The sequence below is a fragment of the Poeciliopsis prolifica genome, unplaced genomic scaffold, assembly GCF_027474105.1.
Source record: "Poeciliopsis prolifica strain line A6 unplaced genomic scaffold, Auburn_PproV2 SCAFFOLD004, whole genome shotgun sequence".
Lineage (NCBI taxonomy): Eukaryota > Metazoa > Chordata > Actinopteri > Cyprinodontiformes > Poeciliidae > Poeciliopsis > Poeciliopsis prolifica.
Genome location: NW_026562379.1, coordinates 3,390,605 through 3,415,051, shown reverse-complemented (window position 1 = coordinate 3,415,051; position 24,447 = coordinate 3,390,605). Strand labels below are relative to the sequence as shown.

Here is a 24,447-nt window from a genome sequence, read left to right as displayed (position 1 = left end):
CTGTCTCTACCCAGTCTGAGACAGTTTGAACCGTCTTGCAAGATGAATGGACAATGTCAGTCTCTAAAGCACTTTGAACTGCTATGTTGCTGATATGTGCTCCACAAGCAAATTTATCTGTTATTATTAATGTACAAAGGTGGTCCTGGCAGAGAAGTCCTCCAAAGCACTTGCAACAAAAGGTGCATTGACTGGAGTTGGCTGGCTTCTCATCCACATTTCTCACACAAGCTTCTTAATAGAATAGAACAGAATCACTTCTCTGTCCTGCAGTAGAAAAATTTGGGTGTTCCAGCAGCAAAGTGAGAAGTAATGTGAATCGTGCAGTTTCACTCTTGGGTGCAAATGTAAAAGCTGAAAGTAAGAAAATTGATTGTCCAGGCAAAATTATTGCACAAGCAAGAAAAGTGAATTTATTAATGATGGCATACTCCGATGCAAAGAACTGTAAGAGTAGAAATGGAAAAACTGCAAATAACAGCAGGGATGATAACACTTATTTAGTTTGTCAGGGATTCATACAGCTGCAGGAGGAAGGAGGAATGTTCTGTGGCAATGCTCCTTTGTGAATCTAGGATACGTTGCCCAACAGCGATGTCCATTTTGTCAGAGTCCTTCTGTCTCCCACCGTCTGTCCTGGGTCAAAGATGGAGTTGACCTTCTTTAAGAGCTTATCTAACTGCTTCCTCTCAGGTGAGGATGCTTCTGATTGTAACCTGTCAAAATAGGTGTGAATACAAGGGATGGTGAAAGTGAAATGTTAACGTAGCTTAGCACAAGTACACACATGGATGACGGTGTATGCATAAAGACATGGTGTATAATATGTGTGTCTGCTATATTCCAGTCACCAGAAGTGGGCGTGGTCAGGATATCACAGCCTGCAAGTGAAACCAAAGGCCAGAGTTTCCTCACTGGTGGCAACAGAGGACCGTCAGAAAGGCATCAACTTGTTAGTTAGGTCGCTTATTATATTCTCAGAAAAAGTTTTACTCCCTATTTTTATTTATTTATATTTGAGGGTCACAGACCAGGCATGCCATTCAAAGGAAAAGGCCGGCACTCTTCATATTACTGCTGTGGCTCGTCCTGTGTCAAAATCTACTTGTGCTCCAATCCAGAAGGTACTGTTTTGTTTTTTTTTTTACATATTTATAAATCTACTCTAATCTGAGCACTGTGTCAATTAGAGCCTTTATTTTTACTTGCCTACAAGTGATTCCTGTTTGTGTTTTTGTTGCATGTCAGACAGCGTGATTGAGCGAAGAGCTCTCAGAGAAAAAGTGTTTCCCAGGCTCAGAGAGCACTGTAGGAGCTTACTGGCACTAGACGTGAGGGTGAGTACCCGGCTCTGAATCACACTCACTGCACTGAAAACACAACAGCTAAGACGTTTTAAGTGTAACATTAGTCTTTGACAAAGAACTCAAACTTTAGTGTACATCAGTTATTTTTAGATAGAAGAAATGTAATACTTTATGTCTGCGGTTGCTGTTTGTTCCTTTAATGTTTGGGGTTAAAAGGTGTTGCCATTAATTAAGTTTCCATCAGTCAACTAAAAAGCATGAAAAGTTTATGTAGTAACTGGGTCCCAGCAGTGGGATAAATAAAAGAGCTGCAAGTGATTATTACCAGCTTCATGATGGTATCTATTCTTTTAATGTTTTATTTATTTTTATTTCCTGCCTGAAGCCACTCCTGTGAAGGTACAATCAATTCTGCTTAACTTCGCTTAATCACGAATGACAACAAAGACAGTGAGCAGCTGCAACAGGACTGCACTGCGTGCTTTGTGCTCTCAAACGTGTTTGTGTGTTGGGGTGTGTGTGTGTGTGTGTGTGTTAAGTCACCCCCTGGACAAGTCGATCAGCCCTTTGTGAAACTCATTCTATTCAGCAGCTTGTGTAATTAGGCACAAACACAAACATCATATATCATTCAGCCGTTTCTCGGTTGTTTGCGGTTGGTGCTTCTAATGAAGTTTCCGCATCGATTCGCAGTTATGTCTCTTATGTCGTTTTACCGTATGTGTGGGTTTGCTTCTGCAGCTGATCGACCCATTTGAGTCCAGCGATCCTAATTGTTGGCCAGATGCAAACACCAGGCAGCAGCTAATTGAAGAGTGCAGAAAGAACTCAGCTGGACCGTTTTTACTGGTAAGTGAAACTGCACTGAGGAAAAACTAAATGCACGCTGAATATGGAGATCAAAGCTCGCTCCCACAAGCATTAGGAGCTCTAAACTAAAGGACGACTATAATTAGGCACACAAGCTTCATTGCTTGAGCTAAAAGCTGGGGTTTCATCAGAACAAGGATCAATGCTTTGGTCATGATTTTATCTCAATGTGTGCCAGTTCAATTATGGACTAAAGATAAGATAGGGTGTTATGTAAATCACATTTTTCGAGCTTTGGGATATACGACAATGTTTTTCTCTCATCAAATACAAACTTGGAATGTTACTTTGATTCTTTCATGCAAATCTTTTCATTTCCCATAGCAGCCGTTTGGGGGTGCCTAAACGCTTGCTCTCACAAAGCGCGGCCTGTTTTCTTGAAGTTTGTCCTTGGAGCTGCATCCTTCCCCTGCTTAGCTCCTCTCGACCAGCAGCAGCAATTATCAAACACCTGATGGAGCTGCACACCTGCTGAGCTCATCTTACAAAATTTCTTAGTTCAACGCTCCTAAGAACATTTGTAAACGGCATGATGGAGGAGCATTGGTTATGACATGCTGAAGGCTGACTGTCGGAAAGAGACAAAGGCCAATTTCAAGGCAAAAAATTGTGAAGTCTAATTTCTTTTAAGTCGTGTTTGATACAAAATAACAACTAAAGGTAACATAGTAAATGACTATTTAAAATAGAATCTTACAATACAATATAGCCTCAGATTACTTATTTATTCAAAATGTTCAGACAGAAAACTGCTATAAATGATTTTACAAAGCTAAAAAAAAAGCCCACCCTAATCATAGATTCACAGCGAAAGAGTTTTCTCTGCTTTGATCGCTATCGCTTTGCGTCCGCATGTTGGTGCTACAGGCTCTGGTTGGACACCAGTATGGACCAGCCTGTCTGCCCTCCCAGGTGGAGGTGTCGGAGTTCCAGCTGCTGCTGCAGGAGAGCCAACAGGTGGGCATGGGCACCCGGCAGCTGGAGAGGGCGTACCAGAGAGATGAGAACGCCGTTCCTCCTTCCTACCGCCTGACGCCTGCCGTGAAATCCGTCTGCAGTCCTCTGGTGATTACGGTCAACCTATTTAATTAGTTGTGTGGCTAAATGTAATCACATGATAGGATTTTATCACTTTCCTGATTATTTTTTAATCAGGAAAGTGTTCAGAAAGCAATCTGTTAACACATGCATGTGAAAATTAATCTTCGTGTTTAACAATAAACCTTTTAAAAAAAGGCAGAATATTTTGGTGCATGTGTAAAATATAGTGCTGGAAAATACAGAAGACAATCATGACTTACAAAATTTAAAATATCAAAGTGTTTTTGCTCAGCAGAGAGAGGAGACGGAAGAAAAGGAGAATAACATGTTGTGTGATGAAGATTTGAGGAAGGTGTTGCAGACAGCTGCGAGTCTGTGTGTCCAGAGCAGCCGTATGAGTGCAGAGAGAGCCCAAGTCTTCTACAGATCAGGTAAAAACAACAACAACAAAACGGAAGATTTGTGAATTATGTACCGAGTAGGCAATGATGGCAGCCTGTGGGATCCCTGACCTCACCTTAAACTAAATCCAAGACGTGTCTTATACAAAGACACGATCCTCCCCAGAATATGCTGGGACTTTGGTGATAGTTTCATATTTATATATCTTCGGGGTGTAAAAAAATATATATGCTTATATTCAATTTCTAATCACACACTGATTTTTCCATGTCGTTTGCATAAACTGCAGATTTTATATTTGATGAGTAATGTCAGTCAGTGGCTTTAGCATTTAATCTGTCAGTTTTTGAGTTTTTGAGTTACACCTGTTTTTTAAAAAAAGAACCAATTCAGAGCATTCTTGTTTGTTAGTCACCTTGAAATGAGCATTTTGTGCTAAAGCTGTGATTCCTAAGCTTGGTCTGCTTTAGATGCCAACAAAGCACAGAAGCTGCTTTTTTCTTTATTTTACAGGTATTAAATTTAACCAATTGTGCTTTGCAGAATTTAAATTTGTTTTAAGAGAATGCTATCCTGAGCTGGATGTACCTGATTCTGGGGTTTTATTTTTGTCTCTAGCTCTTGATTCAGATCTTCGATTTGCTTTGGAAAACTGCCCTGTCCTGGACATTATCAACAGATGTATGATCTACGTCCACAAGGTCGTCAATGCAGATGGAGAAAGAGGAAAACAACAGAGAAACTCAAAGCCGCAGCCAACATTAAAGGTAAGAGTTTATCAAAAAGGAGACATTTCAGAAAGATATCATATATTTTTAGTGGAGGGATCAAAACATTATGGTTCAAAGTTAAATCAAAACATAAGTGAAATTTTAAATGTTGATCAATGTACAGATGCGACAGAAGTCGGTTTTCCTGTATGTTCATCTGAAATTTGCAGGCTGACTTGTGTGAGCAGAGCGTTTTGAAGACAGTGGCCACTCCATCTGAGTTATTATCACAGCTGTGTGACAGCTTCCTCCCTGCTCTGCTCACTTCCCGCCAACTTATCCTCTACACCACCACCACCGAGTGTGACCGCCGCCATGGCTACACCACAGCCAGGAGGCGGGCCTACGCAGACTCTCTGTGCCAGCAGGCTTTCTCAGACCTCGTGGCGTTGACGGACAGCTCGAACATTCCTCGGGTCAGAGGGCAAGCTCATGTCATCGATGCCCCATCCAGGGAGCGGGCCGAGCAGGAGCAGCTGTGCTGCATCCTGGCTCAGTTTTACAAAATTATTCGGCCAGAGGAGGAAAAGGTGAGAATCACATTTTTTGTTGCAGGTTTCATTATTGTTGTTGTAATATGTAACCTGATGCCAAATGATGCTCCAATTAGCTTTTTCCTCTTTTTGGTCGTAGATCAGTGCATATGTGAAAGGCGTGGATCAACAGCGCCCACTAGTGGTGAGTGGAAGACCGTGCACAGGGAAAACTGTCTTAATCGCACACTGCGCTGAACAGGTCAGTGGACAGTGAAATGAAGCGTGATTCCAAGAGACAAGTATATTTTAATTTGCTTCATGAAATATTATGGAATACATTAAGTCCATATGAAAAGAATAGTCTTTGTTAAGTTGTTTAAGTTTAACATAATTTATGTTTTGGTGCATCAATTTCTTTTCTTTTGCTTTAATTTTTTACACTGTGGTAGATATTTACCCGTTTAGGTTTAAATATATAATAATTTTTTAAAAGAAAAATGTTGATGCAACTTAACATAAACTGCTTTTTGGTTCTCAAACTGAATCCCGTTTTTTTGTCGTCTTAAATTTTAACATAGAAAATAAAACAAAATCAGACCTGAATTCAAGAGAACAGTGTTGATTTTTATAAATAAATCAATTTTCTGCTCCACAGATCAAGGTTTGGCTCCCAGACTGTGATCCAGTGGTGATCAGCTGTTTTTGTAACCTTTCATTCTGTACATCCCCTAAGCATCTGCTCTCCAGTATCTGTCACCAGATAGTTCACAGATATGAGGAGCAGTCACTCAGCCAGCTGCAGGCTGAGTCCTGGCCCTGCAAGAACCCAAATGAGTGCAGCTGTAAGACTAACGACCCCTTAATATCTGCTGTGGCTCCTCACAATGACTGCCACCATGGAAAACAGATCTATGAGAGAGACCCAGGTTTCTGTAAAACACCAGATTCTCAAGAACTCCATTCTAGCGTCATAAAAGTGGATGTTTCTCTGTCTGAACTTGAAGAGCATCTTGTGTCCATTCTAACCCAGCTACCTTCCGCAAAGCATCCTCTTATTCTCATCCTCGATGGCTTGGATCAACTGGAGGACAACGTTGGTGCTCAGATCATCAGCAGCATCCCTTCTCCGCTCCCTGATGCTGTCAAACTCATAATCACAGTCTCCTCCAGCAGAACAGGCCTCCTGCAAGCCATCAAGCTTCACTATCCCCAGCAAGGCAGCCGTTCTCCTTCTGCATCAGAAGACGACAGTGAGGAGCAGACTGGATTTGCCTCTATACTGCTCCAATCAGAGGACAGGAAACAGTGTGCGAAGCTTTTGGAATCGCTACTCAACAGCTCAGGAAGAAAGGTGACATCAGGACAACAAGCGCTGGTGAACCAGGCGCTGACCTCCTGCTCTCTGCCTCTCTATGTTCGACTCCTACATGCACACACATCACTCTGGCACTCTGGTATGACTAAAACAATAACTACTTGTTCCTACAGATAGCTGTAGGAACAATAAAAAGCTACATATTTTCTATGTAATATGTAGCTTTTTCTTGATAGGATTTCACAAACCGAAAAACTGAAAGTTTTAAGGATGTCATGGAAATTATTCTAAAGTTTACCCAATAAATAGAAATATTTATCTGTTTTGTGCATATGCACTTTAAAAACACCTTTTTCTTCTCAATGATTGTTTTCATTAAAGATTTCAGCAAGTTATTTAGTTGTAATTTCTTTCAGGGTTTGTACATAAATTTCAATTTATGTTGCTTCATGGACTGATCATAGGGTGTTCTTGTAGATACATTAGTACCAGCAGTTAAAACATTTTATATCTAATTTGTCTTTTCTGTTCAGATTCAGATGTGACCGAGTCGTCTCTCCCTGATAGCGTCCATTCGTCTATTTCAGCTCTCTTGGATCACTTGGAACAGAAGCACGGCTCGTCCCTGATGGCTCGTTTGGCCTCTTATGTCTCCCTGTCCAGGACCGGGCTCTGTGAGTCGGAGTTTGTGGATCTGCTGTCCTGTAATTATGACAGCCCAGCTGAACGTGAGGGACCAATTTCCCAGGTTGATGTCGAGAGGCTTCTTATGGATTTGAAAAACTTTCTAATCAAACGGCCAATCGCTGATTTGCAGGTTCTGTTTTGGGTGAGCCGGCATTTCAGGCTTGTTGTGACTAAAAGATATCTGGGCAGTCATGGAGTGAGGAGGAAAATCCATTCAGAGATGGTGGACTATTTCAGTGGAAGACGGATTGGTAGAAATAAAAAGCCATTTGTTGTAAGTCTTGCATCTGAACCAGAACATGAACAAGTGAGTCAGCCATTTATTTTTCCCGTTACTGAAGATGTTTGTCGGGTGAACATCAGAAAGATCCAAGAGTTGCCGCATCATTTGCAACAAAGTGGGAGGTTGGAAGAACTGGAACTTGAGTTGTTAATGTCTTTAGGGTTTCATCAAGCCATGGTTCAAGCTGGCATGCTGAGTGAGCTGGTAGCCATGTTGAAGGCGTATGAAGGCTCAACAAAGTTTGTAAGAGAAAAATGGCTTATAGCAAGCACATTAAAGTCCTCTGCTTGCTTTTTGCAGATCTCACCCCTGCAACTGCCTGCAGTGATGGAGATAAACCTCCTCCCTTACCTGGAAGTTTTTCCTGCCTTTGAGGGATACGTAAGAGACATCAGACAGTACAGGAAGGAGAAGAAAAAAGGAGTTGGATTGGTACTTTGTCCCACTCCCTGTTCTGTTCTCCCCATTTGCTACGTAGGACCCAATATTAAAACCAGAACAACCAGAGTTGCAGAAATTGCATGTACGGAATGTGATGTTGTGGCAGAGGTCATGGATGATGGTTCTGCCTGGATTTGGACGGGTTCAATTTGTGATTTGTACAAGCTGTCACTTATCCAGGATCAACAGGAGTTAAAGTTTTCAGGAGTTAAAAGTAATTGCAAATTCCTTTTGCTTTCCACGCAATGCAGCAAACTCTTTGTGTGGGATGGGGCGAATCCACAGAGTCTAATGGAGGTGAAGGAATCTCTCAAATCGGAGTCTGAGTCAAGTCAAACTCTGAGTACGATTGAAGGATTCATCTCATGTCAGGAAATGATATGCATCTGGTGGAAAAAGGAGAGTTTTGTCAGTGTGTTTGATATTGCCAAAAATACCTCTACTCGTTTTCAGTGTGAGAGCTCTGTGATCTGTTTGGTTGGCTCTGTAAAGAGTTTCAGCCTTTACTGTGGACAAGAGGACGGCACAGTGTCAATATTTGATTTGACGACCAGCCGTCTTCTTGGCACCTGTTTAAACTCAACCAACAGTGCAATTATGCAGATAATCCTCTGTGAAGAGGAGCAAGAGATTGCATGTGTGGACAGGAGTGGGAGTGTAGCCTTATGGGACGTTGCTGATAAAAAACAAGCACCCAAACTTCTCAAAGAAAACTTCAGTCAGGGTGAGTCTTCCAGTATTCTCAACACAGATTATTCCAAAGCCACCAGCACTCTTTTGGTGTGTCAAATTCACCAGCTGACATTGTGGAATACATTCAACTGGGAGATGTGGGACCAGTTCTTGGCTCCGCAAGGGAAAGCCTTTTCTCAAGCGGTGCTCTCCCTGGATGGACACCTTTTCCTGGCTTTGTTGGACCATTTCACAAACATCTTGGTGTGGAAGGTCAGCACTGGTGAGTGCGTCCTTTCTTTAGAAACAAACAGCCAGCCCCACTTGCTTCTCAAAACAGCCTCAGATATTCTTTGCGTGAGTCATGATGGATGTCTGACAATCTGGGACTCAGAGATGATCAATGCTGCAGGTAAGGCAACGAAAATGAGGAGTGAAGTTAAAGGCATGGCAGTCGAGCAAACAGGAAAATGCTTCTACACCACAGATGGATCAGAGAATGTCTGGAAGTGGAGTTTAGATGTTGGATTTCCACAGTTTATCTTCCTGCATGCCGGGGCTGTGGAAAAAATACAGCTCTCTCCAAACAACAGCCACCTTCTCTCTCTCTCTGCAGGGGAAATATACGTCTGGCAGACAGAAACAGGTGAGAACGTTGCGCGTATCAGCGGCGGCTGTGCTGCAGATGTGCTAATCACTCCCAGTAGTAAATTTGGAGTGAGCATTTCTAAGCATGGCCTCTCTCATGTTTGGAAGTTGCCACATGGAGCTATTGTGTGCAAAATTCATCAGTACCTGTCAGACGCACAAGTATCAGCTGAGGGGACCTTTCTTGTTGGCCTCTGCAATGGAGACCTACTGGCTGCCAGCCTGTGGTCTGGTTCAATCAGCAAGCGCTTCTCCTGTGTGGAAAACTCAGAGCATGTTGTTGCTTTCCAGTGTCTATTAGACCATCCGAACTTTGTTGTGGTGCTGACTGCCTCTGGAGCGGTGTACACCTGGAAGATGTCAGAGGAGACGGTATGCCGGCACTTTCAGCTGCCACGTAGGTTTCACTGTCAGCCACAAGACTTTCAAATGTTGCCTGATGGGAACTATGCACTGCTGTCCATTGATCATAACTTCATTAACTTCTTAGATCTATCTCGGGTCAGGTTGTGCTCCTTGAAAGCTGAGGGTCCTGTCATCAAGGCTTGCTTGGACAAAACTGGGTGCTATGTTGTGTATGTATGCAACCCAAGTAGCCAGGAGCAGAGCTGTGAATGCTACCTGCACTCCAAGCTCATCCTTACAGTCGTGCGGCTTTCGGACAGAGAGAGAATAGGAAACGTACATCTGCATAAGAAGCCGTCAGCCCTGACTGTTAGCAAGCAGCAAGGCGTGTTTGTGGGTTATGAGGACGGGTCTGTAGGTGTGTTCTTTGTTTCTGATGCTACAGCTGATAAAGAGTCATTCTGGGACAGAGAGATTTTAAAATCTGTAACAATAAAATGTCCCTATGACAGAGAACCTATAAACTGTCGTTATCAGTCGAAACCCAACGTTACCTGGTCATGAGCCGACTGTATCTACTTACATACAGTGTAAACAAAATGACTGCAGATCTTTTTTGGCCCTACACTGGTTTGTATTTTTTTTTCTGTTACAGTACATAGTTTTTTCAGTAGGGAGCCATCTGACATGGGACCTTTCAAATTAAATGGGTTAATTTTTAGTCACCAAGAAGATGTTTTGTAGCTTCTTTGACAACCAGGAATTTAAAACTGTTATTAATTTTCTTGTGTAGTGTCTGAAAGCACATTATGCCTTATTGCATGTTAGGTTTTATAGTTTCTGGTCTTAGAAAATTCGATCAATATAAATAATGTTCTAACGTCTCCAAAAACCCAAAATGTCCCTAGGCCAGGATGCAACTGCAAACTATAATCTATTTTTTTTTCTTTTTTTTTCTTTGTGTGTGTGTGTGTGTGTGTGTGTGCGTGCGTGCGTGCGTGCGTGCGTGCGTGTGTGTGTGTGTGTGTGTGTGTGTGTGTGTGTCTTCTTCCTCACTGACTTTCCTTTCACCCAATATTGGTCCAGGTCAGGACACTATCTTCAACCAGAAGCTTCATGTGTCTTTTGTTTTTGTCTAGGGACTGAGAATCACACTTTACATCAAAAATGTTATGTCTCTGGGAAATTGATATTGGTAAAAAATGACCTATTAGAAATTCCTCTGGACTTTTTCAGATTGCTTAGTAAAACTTCTTTTTTATCAAAAAAATTCTCATTCTTGGTTTTAGCTAATAGAAATGATTGACTGATGTAAAATGGGAGGAAAGTGAAAGAACATAATTACGTTCTCTCTGTAGTGCATTTAAGCTAAATGCAACTCTCAGTTTGAATTTGCTCAGTTTCATTTTTGCCTAATTGCATTTGACATGATCATGCATTTTGTAACATTTCATTAGATTAAAAATCCTCATGAAAGATGTGTCTTTCTTTCTGTCTATCGATCTGAAAAGTGTTTAAAAAACATTTAACTTCCTACATTTACTGTAGGAAGTTACAGTAGGATGTTACTACATAAAGCAGAAATTTTATGGAGATGAAGTTAGACTGATAAAAACAGCAACAATGGTGCTGCCTTCACGTACCTTCATGAGCTCGTAGTACTTGGAGTACCTTGAACTCGTACTACAGTTAAGGTCATTATTACTTTTTGAAAATAAACTGTAAAGCTGAATATAATTATCAGATTGGGATCTTTTACCTAATCCAGAGCGAGCCAATGTCTCCAAAAGGGCTACGGGCGCGGAATAATATTTTTCTGACGCACTTATAAGAGGAGTCTTATAATTTCGACAGCACGTGAACGCAGCAGCTCCAGCTGAAGTAGACCAGCCGCGAGACGCTGAGGTCAGTCTAGAGCAGACATGCAGATGTTTTGTTGGGGAGACAGCTCGAGTGGACAGTTTGGGGTCCAAGCAGCCCTGAGCCCGGTGTCCTGGACCGGGCCCGGAACCGTAACCGACATCTGCTGCGGAGAGCAGCACACCTTATTCCTCAGAGCCGACGGCAAAGTTTTATCATGTGGACACAACTCGCAGGGCCGACTTGGTCGAAGGAACCAAAGTGGAAAGATGCTTGGTGAATAATTGCATTTTTTTTTGTCTGTATGAAATAACTTGGTTTTTATTTTACAAGGAATTAAATGTGTTCTTCCAAATAATTGACCGTAAGCTAATATTAATTATGTAGTCAAAAAATAACTGCAGGACAGTCAGAGTTTTGTATTTCTTTTAAATGATCCTCTCCAGGTTGGTATTGCCTCATGCGAGAGGCGTGAATCATCTGACAGGCATAACATGTAGGCTAATTTCTTGAGCTGAGTTTCAGTTTCGTTTCATCTCAGTTTATTCATGCAACGAAACTTAATTTAGGAATGTGATTGAGACAGGTAGGGCAGGGAGTTCTCAAAGTTTGTTTGTTTTGCTTGAGGAATTTCCTCAACATGCCAGAGGTGACGTCATAACATAATTAAATTATGGTGTTGCTGCTTTTGTTGACAGAGAGTTTCTGATGTGATCGAAATTTGATGAGTGAAATTTTGGTGTGTTCACAATTCAATGTATTAATTTTATAAATGAAAGACTTAAATGATTTTTCAATCCTTTTATGTTCTGGTATCATTACTTTTCTTTCTCCATATTTTAGGGTCTGTGGAGGGACTCGGTGATGTTGTCGCCATGGCTTGTGGTCAGGACCATTGTCTGGCTGTATGTTCTTCTGGACAAGTGTTTTCTTGGGGGGCAGGAGAAGATGGGCAGCTTGGGCTTGCACAAAGGCACCCCAGCAACAACCTTAGACCCAGGCAAGAGCTGTAACTAACATGTAAACATGAACTATTTAATGGAAATATATGTAACCCATTATTGCCTCATCAACTTGCAGCCGAGTGCCCATCCCATTGCCCATACAGGTAATCCAAGTGGCTTGTGGAAACTCCCATTCCCTTGCATTGACCAAAGGTAACTGTTGCAAACCTGCTGAGGAAAGATTTATGTCTTCATATGCGAAGAGGCCAACTCTGTGTTATATTTTGTTTTCTTTGTTTTATTAAGGAGGAGATGTCTTCTCCTGGGGTTTAAACAGTCATGGGCAGCTGGGCCTGGGGAAGGACGTGACACTGCAGAACAGACCCGACCTGGTGTACGCCTTGACCGGAGTTGCAGTAACCCAGGTTGCAGCCGGAGGAAGCCACACACTGTTCCTCACGCTCTCCGGCCTGACGTACTGCTGTGGGGCCAATAAATCTGGCCAGCTGGGGCTCAACAGGGTGGATGAAAAAGGTAGATTAGGTTACGGTAATCTTTTTTTTGTTGTTAAGATGGGAATTAACAGGTAAGTCTCAGACGCCTCCATATAAAAGCACTGAGTGTCCAGCTCTTTGTGATGTTATCTGATCCAAAACAGGCAGGTTCAACGTCTGCGTGGTACCTGCTCTCAGACCTCTGGGCGTCTCTTCCATCAGCTGTGGCGAATCGCACACTGCTGTGTTGACAAAGGTACTAATAAGCCCTGTTAACACCAGCCTTTAAAAACTAATCATTCATAGTTTTTGGGTGCCATGTGATTCTTGGGTTTTGTAGGATGGGAAAGTTTTCACTTTCGGAGATGGGAGCCACGGTCAGCTCGGTCACAACTCCACCACCACTGAGGTTCGGCCCAGGCTGGTTGATGGTCTCGGAGAGACGGCATCCCAGGTTGCATGTGGGAGGTAAATAGGCCAATCTGCTGTGAGATGACTTTGTAAAACCATTCCAATAAACCTCAAGACATCGTGGCATTAAATACTGCCTCATTAAATTCTTGCATGGTTCTGGCCTTCCAGACGTCACACTCTCGTGTTGACTTCTTCTGGACGTCTGTTTGCTTTTGGTAATGGGGACAAAGGCCAGCTGGGAACAGGACAGCGAGACAGCAGCTCGTCCCCCTCCGTAGTTCAGCTTCCATGGGCCTCAGACAGAGCTGCTGCCACACCTAGTGGTGCGTATGCAGTCGCCCTGGGTGGAAGGTGATCGATTTAATAATTTCAGAAGTATGTATTTTTTTGATCGCCTGTCAAGGAGTCCATTTTAGTGAGATGATTTCATTTTTTTCTGGCATTTTGGCACAATTTTGAGATTGGAATCCAACCAAAATAAAATTATCCTACACACTCTGAAAAAGAGGTTTTGCATTTCTAATCTATCTTTTTTAAAGACTGACTTTAATCATTTCTTATGTTGTCAAGCAGACTTGAAGTTATCAGCTGGATGGGACACAAACTTCATTTACACTTCACCTGCAAAGGTAAGGTGGAATCAAATCAAAAAGTACTTTTTAATTAACCTGAAAAGGAAACATAAAAACTTTACTGTTTTAAACGTTCAAGACCTTCAACAATGGACAACCAATTGGGCGGCTGGACGAGACAAAACTACAGAAGTGGGTGGCAAAGAAGTGCAGCAATATCGAGGCCAAAAGGTAACCTAATAATTTAACTGTGGACTTTTGTGTTGCTATGATGTAAACGTTGTGTTTACATGCTTAAAGTTTTCTTCTGGGTTTACTTTTTTCTCACACCTTAAAGTTTTAGATGATCAAAAATATATATTTCAGTGTTTATTAGCCCTTGTCATGCCGTCTTCTTTTTGTGGAACAGAGAAATCGAGTCCATGTTTTACACAAGTTCAAGTCTTGTTGCAAGTTTCACAAAACCCGAGTAAGTATGATTTTCCATCGGCTTTGGAGTTTGGATTAAAGAAGTGTGTTTTACAAATAAACAATTCCCACATCTAACGTTGCTCTGGGCCTGATACCAGAGGGGCTCCACTGGAAGCTGGTGCTCTAACTGTGGACGTGGAGGCTGCTCGTCAAGCCTTCGACCAGATGTTGGCAGTCCCATGGATCAAGCAAACAGTAGAGAAACATTTCTATGCTTTAATCATTTATTCAGAATAACTGAAATTTTATGGTCGTACGAGTTTGGATGACGGCTGACTGGGAGGTTTAGGATTTAGATATGCTGCACGTTTTGCACAGCTTTTTAAACAGATTTTTCCCAAACAGGTAAATCTGCAGGTCCTGACTGAATTGCTCGTTGCCTCAAGACGTAATTTAAAGTCACCAGAGATTCTCCTGATTTTTCTGACATGTCCGCTGGTACAAGAAGACTCAAACGTCATGAATGTGATTTTGCCTCTGGCTGTCGTTATTGAGGATCTCAGTGAGAAGACTCTGGAAACTTTGAGTAAGAAACTACTGGACTTGTATTGAATTTTCATGTTTCAAGTTAAGATTTAGGAAGATTTGTCTTCCCTTAGTTTAAGACAAAAAGTAATTTGTCACCTTTTGTCTTAAAATAAATGTAGCGCGCTTTACTTTTTAAATTCATATTATTTTTTCTGCAGAAAGCTCTTGGTCGTCTTTGTCGGCCACCATTTTGATCAGGCACATCATGGCCTTCAAAAACGCCCTGGCTTTCATTCTGAAGAACGGCCTGTTGCAAACCCACAACCCAGGAGCCAAACTGCTGCTGAAAGTCCTGAAGCTCCTTTACAAAGTCAGTGCTGAATGCTTTCTTTTAGTCAGCTGTGTGTTTCACTTGAAATAATAAAATTAGCCTTTCAGAATCTTCTGATCAGCTGCTTGACCTTTGACTTGAGAAATATTCACTACTACCAATGCCAAGTCTATTAATGGATGCTTTGAAATATCGTATTGATTCAACATAACCTCTACTGATAGTTTGACTTGCAGTCTATATATTTACGAAACTATATTTCTCTCTGTATTAATGAAATAAAAATATTGTTTCTAGTCGCTTTCAATATGACGCATTGTTTTGTTTTTCAGGCGAACAAATCTGGGAAGTCTTTCAAAGTCCCACTGAGCACCTTTTACCTGGAGGAAATCATTGTTTCGGGAGCTATTAATGTATTTGTGGACGTTGCTCTTTGGTTGTCGCTTTCCAAAGTAGAGGTGAAAATAGTGTCATGTGGTGTTTTAATATGATCAGCTTATATTTTGCTGAAATTCCTTCTTGACCATTTATTTTGACATTTTCTCAAAGGACAACGAGAAAACACCCGTCATTTTCTGCCGCTACCCTTTCGTTTTCCCTCTGATTTGTAAAGTTTCTGTCTTCAACATCTTGGCACATGTGATGAAGGTAACATGCTTTATAAGCTCTGCATCTTGTATGTTGCTGCAAATATTTTGTGCCACAACTTTATAATAGAAAGGGGTTTTGTAACTGCAGGAATCTCATCATGTTGTTCATGAAATGGGTATATCATGGACTAAGGAGTTTCTTGGAAACAGCCTGGACTCCCCTGTCCCGGTCCTGCAGCTGAACCTGAGACGAACTCACCTGCTGGAGGACACCTTCAGACATCTTGCTGCAGCCGATCACGCTACATTCAAAAGAGAGCTTGTGGTAAAAGCAACAGAAGAAAATGGACATTATTAAAAATCTGCGGTTGTTGAATCTGTGGAATTTGACACTAACACATTAAGTTAAAAACATCTAAAACTGCAGACACAAAAAAGTGCTTGGATCAATGAAAAATAAATAGGAAAACGACAAATACATGTAAAATTTTATTGAAGAAGTTTATAATTTCACCAATTTTTGTACTTTCAGCCTAAGCTTAGATAAATTAAAATCATTATTTTGGAGAACAAGTTTTTGCAAATGGAGAGCAGTTTGGATGTTTATTTCTTTTTTAAAATTTACAGGGCTTTTTTTTTTTTTTCTTTATCTTTCCACTTACCCTAGGTACAGTTTGTAGATGACAGGAAGATCATGAACGTCAACAAGAAAGACTTTTTCCTCCATGTGTTTGATGAGCTCATGGCTCCTGAATCTCAAATGTTTATGTACAACGAGAGTCAGACTCTGGCTTGGTTCCCACCCAAGGTAAGACCTGCATCACCTTTAAATACAAGACTTATCAGTAGGTAGGTTTGAGGACTGACCTTGTGTGTATAGCCCAGGATATAAATGCAACATTACACAAAGCAGACAGACATGTGAATTGTGTTGGATTTCAACTTTCCCATATTCTTGTTTTTTTTTTTTTTTTTTTTTTCCTTCAAAAACCGATAGCTTCAAGTGGAGGAAAGGAAGTACTTCCTGTTTGGCGTTCTGTGTGGCCTGGCTCTTTACAACCACAACATCGTTCACCTGCCGTTCCCGCTGGCGCTCTTCAAGAAGCTGCTCAGAGTCAAAACGTCCCTGGACGACATGAAGGAGTTTGATCCTGTCATGGCAGAGTAAGAAACATTTTTTAAAATCCGGCGTTGAACAGATCTATAAGCAGGCTCCTACAAATAAAAAGGCACTTCAGCATTTTCTTTTAAGAGAAAATCACAAAATGTTCTTTCTTCTTTATATTTGGCATGGTCCAATTTAGACATTATCAGTGGTGAATGCAGGTTCAAAGTTTGAAATTTGCTTTTCTAAGTCAGAATAAGTACAAAAATATTTTAAAAAGAGAATATTAAAAAAGGAGTAAAAAGTTTCCTATATTTTGTTGGCTAAGAAATCTAAAATAGAAAATTCTGAATAATAAAGTAATTGCTTTTCTTGAATCTTTTACATTTACAATGTCTTAACCACTGATAAAAAAAACCTTTTTAGACACTTTGTTGGATTAGAGATTTAGGCTGGAACCTCATATTGGTTTAAATTGCAAACAAATCACTAAATTTCTATTTTTTGGACTAAAGCATATGGAAAAAATACATCAACATGTACAAATGGTGCTAAAATAAAACAGTGCGCTTGATCCTGAACTTCAGGCCAGCCTCAGCATTGAGGCGCTTCATGATTTACAGAAATCATCAGATAATGAAAATGAAACTTTGTTGGAATGAAAAGTTCAGAAAAATGTGAAGTTTTATAATGGAAAACAAACAATTTTCCTCACCGTTGTTTGTGCGTTAAGGTCATGGAGGTGCATGCTGGAGGATTACACCCCCGATGAAGTCGAAGCCCTGGAGACGACTTTCACTGTAGGTTTTCTAAACATAAACTGAATTGCAGCTGGGTTTATCCTCTTCAAAATATCATCATTTAAAAAAAATATGTGTGCAGGTTCCTAAACCTTTTTATCCATAATGACAAACCAGGTCTCCTGGGGTGGTGAGAAAGCTGAACTTGATGAAAACAAACCCGGAAAACCTGTCACTGGATCTAACAGGTTTGTTTTAGTTGGCATTTCCATCTGTTTGCATCTCATTTTTATGTGAAAAGTTGTTCCAACCATCTGTGGAGATTCCTGCACTACAGTTAAGATGAACAATTCTGCAAGAACCTCAAGACTTTTAGTTATCTGCCAGTCAGTGTAACGAGTCCTTCGGTGCTGTTTGTAATATTCTTTATGTCTACAGGAAAGAATTTGTCGCTGCCTTTGTCGACCATGCCTTTAACAAATCAGTGGAGGGAGTGTTTAAACTCTTCAAGGAAGGGTTTTTCAAAGTGTGCAACATGGATGTCGTGGAGTTCTTCCAGCCCGAGGAACTACAGGCAGTCATGGTTGGCCAGGAGAACTACGACTGGGAGGTCTTCAAGGAGGTAGCCACACATCACCTGATTTTAATGTTTTAGTTCCATTTGCGTGCATTTTGTGACGTTTGTTCTACGGTAATGCAAATAAAATCAAACTTTAAAGATCGGTGATGTAAGTTGAGTTGTAAAAACGATTCGAAATGATGTATTTATGTGTTGTTTTTAAATTCACAGAACACAATTTATGAAGGAGAATATCATGCTGATCATCCAACCATCATCACCTTTTGGAAGGTGTTTGAAAACCTCTCAGCAGAAGAGAAGAAAAAGTTCCTCCGTATGTTTTCATTTTGGATCAGTTTCAGATCTACCCATGGTTCTGTTTCATCCAGTTTGTTTTTGTTTGCGGTCAGTGTTCCTCACAGGCTGTGACAGAGTCCCCTTCTTTGGAATGGAGAACATCAGGATGAGAGTGGCCATGTTGTTACATGCCACAGAGATCCACTTGCCTGAATCCCTCACCTGCGATAACTTGCTGCTGCTGCCCAACTACAGGCGATACCCGGTTGAGAGGACGATGGAGGCCAGGCTCCTTCAGGCCATTAATCACAACAGAGGCTTCTGGAAGAAATAGAAATCTTTCTCCAAACACACCATATTGCTTATTTGTTTTTTTATAATGTGAAACATCTGAATATTCTTTAACCTTCTAAACACATTGCAGCGATATTATCTGAGATATGCACACCTGTAATAGTTACATTTGAGATTTTATCCATATTTGTTCTTTGTATTATTTCTCTTGTAGATTATTGAATGCTCTGCTTAAAAAAAGAGCAATGATTGTTATTTCTGCACTGTAAGAGTAAATAAACATTCCACGTCAGCAACGCCTTACAGTTCTTTATTTTGACAAAAAATATTAAACTGATAAAAATGTACATCTGTGTCCAACATGGTGGTTTGTAAATTCTGATTTGTTTCACAGGTCTGGGACAGTTTTCATTTCTTTTTTTGTGTGTGTTGTTTTTACAAGAATTGAGCACATTTTGGCCATTTTGTTGTGCAAATTCAGCTACAAACAGTTTAAAAATAAAAATTTGACATCACTTTCATTGTTCAGTCTCTTAATTTTATCATCTTTCCTTCTTCCAGTAAACTTCGACTCCCAGTCAGCATCAAGTCGCAGCGATAAAAGAATCCGTCCTCCTAGGCAAAATGCTTCATATTTAAATAAGTGCTCATTAAAAACAGCTTCAGTAGCACTGAAGGAGCTCATTAGAAGTTTTGTCAATGTGAATCAACACCTTAGCTGAAAATAAAACTTAATGTTGGAAACATAAACCAAAAATGTCTGATATTAAATTACATTTATTCAGCAGTAAACTTCTACAGTCTATCTTTGTGTTTTTGCATCTAACATTGTTCCTTCCAGCAGATCTCTGCCCTGGCCGTCTGCGGTTATAAAGCTCGCGCATGTGACCGAGCACGACCTTAAGGGTTAAACATTTGAAGCTACATTTGTCCTGTAAACCTTTTCTCCACAGGGTCTGACATTTCTCAGTAAACTAGCGACAGAAAAGATTGCACAAAATATTTAGGCAAAGCTAGCTGATCCGGTAGTAACCTGGATTAGAGTTTGTTCATAGCATCAAGTGGAGGGGTAGACGTGAGGCTAATGTACTTTCTTTGTTGAGTCTTTAATAAAACGCCTACAATGACCAGACGGGCAAAATCTGCAACGCAACAACTTAATTCAGACGTACATAAATATTCATAAAAAAACATAGTTCACATGCAATTATGCTGTAAAGATGCGGAGCAATTAAAGCCACATGTTCTTGCTACAAAATCTGAAGACATTAAATGTAAAAAAAAAAAAAAAGGGGCAAAACTAACAACGTGGCTGTGCTCAGAGGCGGGGACAGAAATGTTGCACCTCTTTATTGTTTGGTAGCGAGTGTTTTGCCCTGTGAGTTTAGCGACGTGGTTCTGTGTTTGAGGAGAGTTTGTGTTTGTTTCTGAGATGATGTCATGCAGACAGCAGAGTTCTTCTCCTGCAAAAGTGAGAGTCGAAGCTTCTATCTGATGAGGTGGTAGGTGAGCCAGTACATGAAGACGGGCTGCGCTGCTGCGATGGACATGGTGAGGTACATCCTCAGTTGGTTCCTGGCTCCTCTCACCAGCTTCCCTTCAGCCGCCGCCTCGGATAGGAGCTTCAGACGTAAAGTGCGGATCTGCATGGAAACGTGCAAAAACTTTGTTGAAGAACGAGGCGAGGAATGTTTCTACTCCCAAGTGAACTGATAGGTAAGTACTATAATTTCAAAACTGTAATTGTTCTTGAGTGGCCAAAACCACTGCTGATTACACAAAGTTCAGCAATCGAGATCTTATCTAAATATTTTGTAGCTTAAAACTAAAAGCATCTCAGAAATAGAATGTCACAGCAGGGGTCAAACAATGGAGGCAGTGTGGTGGTCGTCCCTGCTTTACTGTGCCAGAATCTGTCAGTAATCTGCAGAAGCATAAACTATTCCTCCTCGCAGGAATAATGGCTAGGATTGTAAAACACTTAATGATTTAAACAAGACTGTTCATGCTGAGGAACTTTCCAATGTGGCTGAATGAAAACGATTTCTCAAAGACAAGTGGTTGAACTTTTCTCCACAGAAAAATAACACATTTACACTTTAAGGTAGGTGCAACAGCAACTATCACGGAGCTTTTCTTTTTTCACATAAAATCAGGCTGATGTAGATAGCTTTTTATTTTCATGCATTTGTTTAATATAGAAACTAGTTTCACAATCTGAAACATTTAATTGTGACAAACAGGACAAATCTTTAAGTGGGAAAATGAGAAAAGCATCAAATCATTGTAACAACAGTCTGTGACAACTTTCATTTGTTATAAACATGCTAGGAATAATGTATGAACTGCGTCTGGGACGTCCTGGAGTATGAGGCGGAGGTACAAGCACTGGAAGAGCAAAAAATTAACACATTAAAATAATTAAAAATGCTTCAGACTCACCATGAAGACAAAGATGGCGGCACAACACCACAGCAGGGAGAGATAATACGCTAGCTTTCCAAACAGAAGACCAGCGACAACACCTAAAATCATTCTGGAAAAGCAGACCGTCTGGCGGTTAACTAAAGATAGGGCAGAAGAAACGTTGACAGAAATATGCACCAGCACATACCCGACATATTTGTATCCTGAAAAGGCTAAAAGGTCTATAGTGGTGAGGTCTGTGTTGACAGTGACAAGGTAGAGTGAAAGCAGGACCGCCAGAACCTCCATGATCAACCACACCAATGCTGAGCTGGCCTGAACTCCCAGAAGCTCCGGTGAAAACCTGAAACATAGTCATAGTCATAGGACACATAGTCATAGCGATAACTTCAGCCAGCCTTTATCAGCTCATTACAATAAGTCATATTTGTGGTTTTAGCTACTACAAAAACTATTATTTCCCCCAAAAAATCAATTAGCTGTAGGTTGTCATTGAGATCAGCTGTATTGTCCAAGTCTCTTAATGAAAAACTTTTTTCCCCCCACCAGATGCAAGAAATAATTGCAAACTGCAGCTTGGACACAAGTAAGGCTTCTGTACCTGTTCTGTGTGCCAAGAGCCAGACCAGCCACCAGGACGTATGTGATGAAGCCCATAGTAGGAATGTAAAGGTCAGGAGCGTTGACATCAAAGCGCGGGGCAACAGGGATGTCCTGCTGATAACTCACCTCCCAATTCTGCAGGAGAAAACAAATTTTACACAATTATCAGGTCTGTTCAAATTTGGCTCATGTGTTTTATGTCTTATTCTAAGTCGTTTGTAACAGTAGCTAGAAAGATTTTCTGGTTTGCGTAAGTTGTGCTAAGGGACAGTTATCCTGGTATTAAAAATATACATATTGTTTTTTTAATTAAAAAAGATATTTTTATCAAACAAAAATAACTTTATTTGATAAAAATAACTTATAATTTAATCATTTATTTCTAACTAAATGCTGACATGTTTCAAAAGTACATCAATTACAATCCAATAACTACCTAAAAAACTTGTCCAAGTAGAAAACACAAGTTTACCTCATGCATGTAAGGAAAAACTAAAATTCCAAGCTTCTTTCCGACGTACACCGTGTCAACAGCAAAGTAGTATTTCAGCTTGGATATAGGAATAAATCTGTCCAGCTGAAATACAGAAGGGCAAAGAAGTGCACACTTCATTTAATGTCCTTGCAGTAATTTTATTAGAGCCTTGCTGATCAGCTGCATCTTTAGCCAGTCTTACATTTTTGTCTACCATTTCCCTGCCGTGGGATGCCAGAGAGCTGCCGTAAGCCATGGCCAGGTTGGACATGGGGTCCGACAGGAGGGACTGGCCAGGAAGTCCTCCTGCTGCTTGAGGACCAGCCTGCTGATTTCTGTCAATGAATTAATGAAATATGATAAGAACCAGAAACCAAAATCAAATGCAATCACTTTAGTTGCAGATTCAACAACCGGTCAACATTCAGTGAAATATAAGCCAATCCAAGGACAGAGCCCACCTGTAGACTCCTTGAGCCCCTGGTCCTGTTGCACTTGTGTCGTCAAACAGCTGGCTGCCATCTGACCCATCCATTGAGCTGTTCCTCAAACGCATATTATGCTCTGTGGCGGGAAAAAAAACAACAATCAACATTTAAATTTAATTGCTTAAGTTGAAGTTAAGCAGAATCAGCAACTCAAGCAATAGTCAGCCAAGAAGTTTAAAATAACCTCAGCATGCACTTCCTCTAATTGCTTATAGGCTCTAAAGCACAGATGTTAAACTCCAGTTATTGATGGCTGATGTCATGTAATTCTATCTCTTAACGTATCCCTGCAGACTATTGCTATATAAACTCTACTAGCTGATAACATTCTGGCCATTTGGGCTCAACTGTACATATTGAAGAGAAGTGAACCCAGCATGGAGCCCTGTGGGACCCCAGAACTGTGTCAGATCCTTCTGGTAAGTCAAGACACAAATTGCTCTACACTTAGAAGTCAGCAAAAGATCAGCAAAGTAGGGCTGACAACAGCAGGTTTACATTAATTAGAGGGGGGGAATCCTTTGCAATAAAATACTGTCTGATGAACTAAGATCAATAAGGATGATGGAATTTGTTCAATAAAAATAACCTTGAATATTGAGACAACATATCCTTTGTACATTTAGCCAGCTGAATGGACTTTAAACACATTTAATTCCCATAACCGATGTGTTTTTTTACAAGCTAAGATCACAAACAGTGGAAGAGCCATTCGGTGAATAATAAAATAATTAAGTCAGAGACGAGCATCGCTCAGTTTTTCACCACTTAAAACAAAGAATTTCCCCGATGTTGTGCAACCAGAGTGCACACAGTGAATCACTTTGTTTACATGCGTTGTAGTACTGTCTGTCAACCTTCACAACTTTGTGCTGCTGAACAGAATAGCAAGGTTTAATCAAGGACCTTCGTACTAGAGTTGTTTGTGCAGAATTAGCTTGAGACCTTTGCGTGCACGTAATTTGGCGCACATCTGCAGCCATTGCTCACTGTCAGAAATAATCTTATTTCTCACTTATAACCACCACAACAACGTGTACAGCTCTATAGTGACGCTAGCTGGTTTAACCGGTCTAAAGATGAATTAGCTGGTTAGCAGTGTTGACAAAGATGGCAGTTTGTTAGTGAAGCCGTAGAAAACATAAAGATAATAAAAAAATGAAAAAGAATAGGCACTTTACGAGTTGTCTGCGTATAATAAGTTCAACTTATTGTTAGCTTCAACCCGGTACGACACAGAGCTAGGTGTAGAAAGGAAGCAGCATGCTAGTTTACGTCTTTATTCGAGTCGAAATCACGTACGTAACTTACGCTGTCTGAACCCAGTGTGCGCGGCGGTATACTCCATCTGATCAGGCCCTACAGGAGCAGCAGCTGTCAAACTATCGAACTGAAATCAGATGGAGTGAAGACAAGTCGGAGAGCCACGGGAGGAAGTGATTCCTAACATTTACACGGAAGTGAACGCTGGGTAGTCCAAGAGCCGACTCTCAGCGTCGAGTCAGTTGGAAAAAAAATATATATATATATATACCGCCACCTAGTGTTCAAAAGGGTAATCTTCCACGCTGTCTGAGGTCAGAGCCTGTTTTGGGCAATTTGCCCAAAAGAGTGGCATCTTTCAGCAACAGATTCGAGTAAATTTTTTTTCCAAATCTAAATAAATATAAATGGAATTAGAGAAAGGTTTTCTTTCAGGATTCTTTCCCAGTCACCCGATAGTTATGGTTTTGGTTATGATGATGATGATGATGATGATGATGATGATTTTTTATTTTTTATATTATTATTATTATTATTATTATTATTATTATTATTATTATTATTATTATTATTATTATTATTATTATTATTATTATTATTATTTGCCCTGTAAAAATAGAAAGTGTTCCTTAACAGCTGGTAAAAACCATGTTCAATATCCTCCCTTAATGATGAGCAGTATAGGAGGGCAATGCAGGGCAAATCATGGCGGGAAGAGGTTTCTCCCTACACCTTAGGATTCATACTGCAAGAGTTTAGGATTATTTTTGTCATGCACAGATCATCAAAGCTTTC

General features: G+C 40.6%; 3 protein-coding genes across 4 annotated transcripts; 2 read left to right on the top strand and 1 right to left on the bottom strand.

Moving 5' to 3' along the window:
* Positions 1–956: 956 nt before the first annotated feature.
* LOC129359189 (NACHT and WD repeat domain-containing protein 2-like) lies at positions 957–10,002 on the top strand. Its single transcript, XM_055028642.1, has 10 exons — positions 957–1,124; positions 1,249–1,337; positions 2,049–2,156; positions 3,045–3,242; positions 3,511–3,649; positions 4,239–4,387; positions 4,561–4,920; positions 5,024–5,125; positions 5,522–6,320; positions 6,715–10,002. Exons 1-10 carry the CDS (start codon positions 1,037–1,039, stop codon positions 9,819–9,821), a joined length of 5,139 nt encoding a protein of 1,712 aa, XP_054884617.1. The 5' UTR covers positions 957–1,036; the 3' UTR covers positions 9,822–10,002.
* A 1,127-nt stretch (positions 10,003–11,129) lies between these two features.
* Positions 11,130–18,911, top strand: LOC129359190 (probable E3 ubiquitin-protein ligase HERC6). The gene is made up of 23 exons (XM_055028643.1): positions 11,130–11,393; positions 11,961–12,117; positions 12,198–12,274; positions 12,368–12,595; positions 12,720–12,811; positions 12,896–13,023; positions 13,138–13,292; positions 13,543–13,598; positions 13,681–13,772; positions 13,951–14,010; positions 14,111–14,207; positions 14,358–14,538; positions 14,699–14,850; positions 15,144–15,269; positions 15,361–15,459; positions 15,550–15,726; positions 16,069–16,209; positions 16,399–16,565; positions 17,240–17,306; positions 17,424–17,494; positions 17,685–17,868; positions 18,037–18,139; positions 18,216–18,911. The coding sequence occupies exons 1-23, from the start codon at positions 11,180–11,182 to the stop codon at positions 18,434–18,436; spliced, it is 3,045 nt and encodes a 1,014-aa protein (XP_054884618.1). The 5' UTR covers positions 11,130–11,179; the 3' UTR covers positions 18,437–18,911.
* On the bottom strand, positions 18,691–23,869 carry yif1b (Yip1 interacting factor homolog B (S. cerevisiae)). Of its 2 annotated transcripts, none has more exons than XM_055028644.1 (8): positions 23,692–23,869; positions 22,363–22,465; positions 22,104–22,236; positions 21,899–22,003; positions 21,425–21,561; positions 21,011–21,166; positions 20,839–20,932; positions 18,691–20,039 (listed from the first exon to the last, which is right to left on the bottom strand). In XM_055028644.1, exons 1-8 carry the CDS (start codon positions 23,735–23,737, stop codon positions 19,884–19,886), a joined length of 930 nt encoding a protein of 309 aa, XP_054884619.1. In that variant the 5' UTR covers positions 23,738–23,869; the 3' UTR covers positions 18,691–19,883. The 2 variants fall into 2 exon arrangements, with proteins under 2 accessions (XP_054884619.1, XP_054884620.1); XM_055028645.1 differs by having other exon boundaries at positions 23,701–23,869.
* Positions 23,870–24,447: the final 578 nt, after the last annotated feature.

What these genes read in the sequence shown, in the direction of transcription:
- LOC129359190 (XM_055028643.1), top strand. Translation starts at nt 11,180, where the DNA reads ATGCAGATGTTTTGTTGGGGAGACAGCTCGAGTGGACAGTTTGGGGTC. An exon ending in TGTCGCTTTCCAAAGTAGAG is followed by an intron (nt 15,270 to 15,360) that starts GTGAAAATAGTG and finishes ATTTTCTCAAAG; the next exon opens with GACAACGAGAAAACACCCGT. An exon ending in CATTCAAAAGAGAGCTTGTG is followed by an intron (nt 15,727 to 16,068) that starts GTAAAAGCAACA and finishes CACTTACCCTAG; the next exon opens with GTACAGTTTGTAGATGACAG.
- LOC129359189 (XM_055028642.1), top strand. Translation starts at nt 1,037, where the DNA reads ATGCCATTCAAAGGAAAAGGCCGGCACTCTTCATATTACTGCTGTGGC. An exon ending in AGCCGCAGCCAACATTAAAG is followed by an intron (nt 4,388 to 4,560) that starts GTAAGAGTTTAT and finishes TGAAATTTGCAG; the next exon opens with GCTGACTTGTGTGAGCAGAG. An exon ending in CACATCACTCTGGCACTCTG is followed by an intron (nt 6,321 to 6,714) that starts GTATGACTAAAA and finishes TTTTCTGTTCAG; the next exon opens with ATTCAGATGTGACCGAGTCG.
- yif1b (XM_055028644.1), bottom strand. Translation starts at nt 23,737, where the DNA reads ATGGAGTATACCGCCGCGCACACTGGGTTCAGACAGCGTAAGTTAC. An exon ending in GCTCTTGGCACACAGAACAG is followed by an intron (nt 21,167 to 21,424) that starts GTACAGAAGCCT and finishes ACTATGTTTCAG; the next exon opens with GTTTTCACCGGAGCTTCTGG. An exon ending in TCAGGATACAAATATGTCGG is followed by an intron (nt 20,933 to 21,010) that starts GTATGTGCTGGT and finishes CTGCTTTTCCAG; the next exon opens with AATGATTTTAGGTGTTGTCG.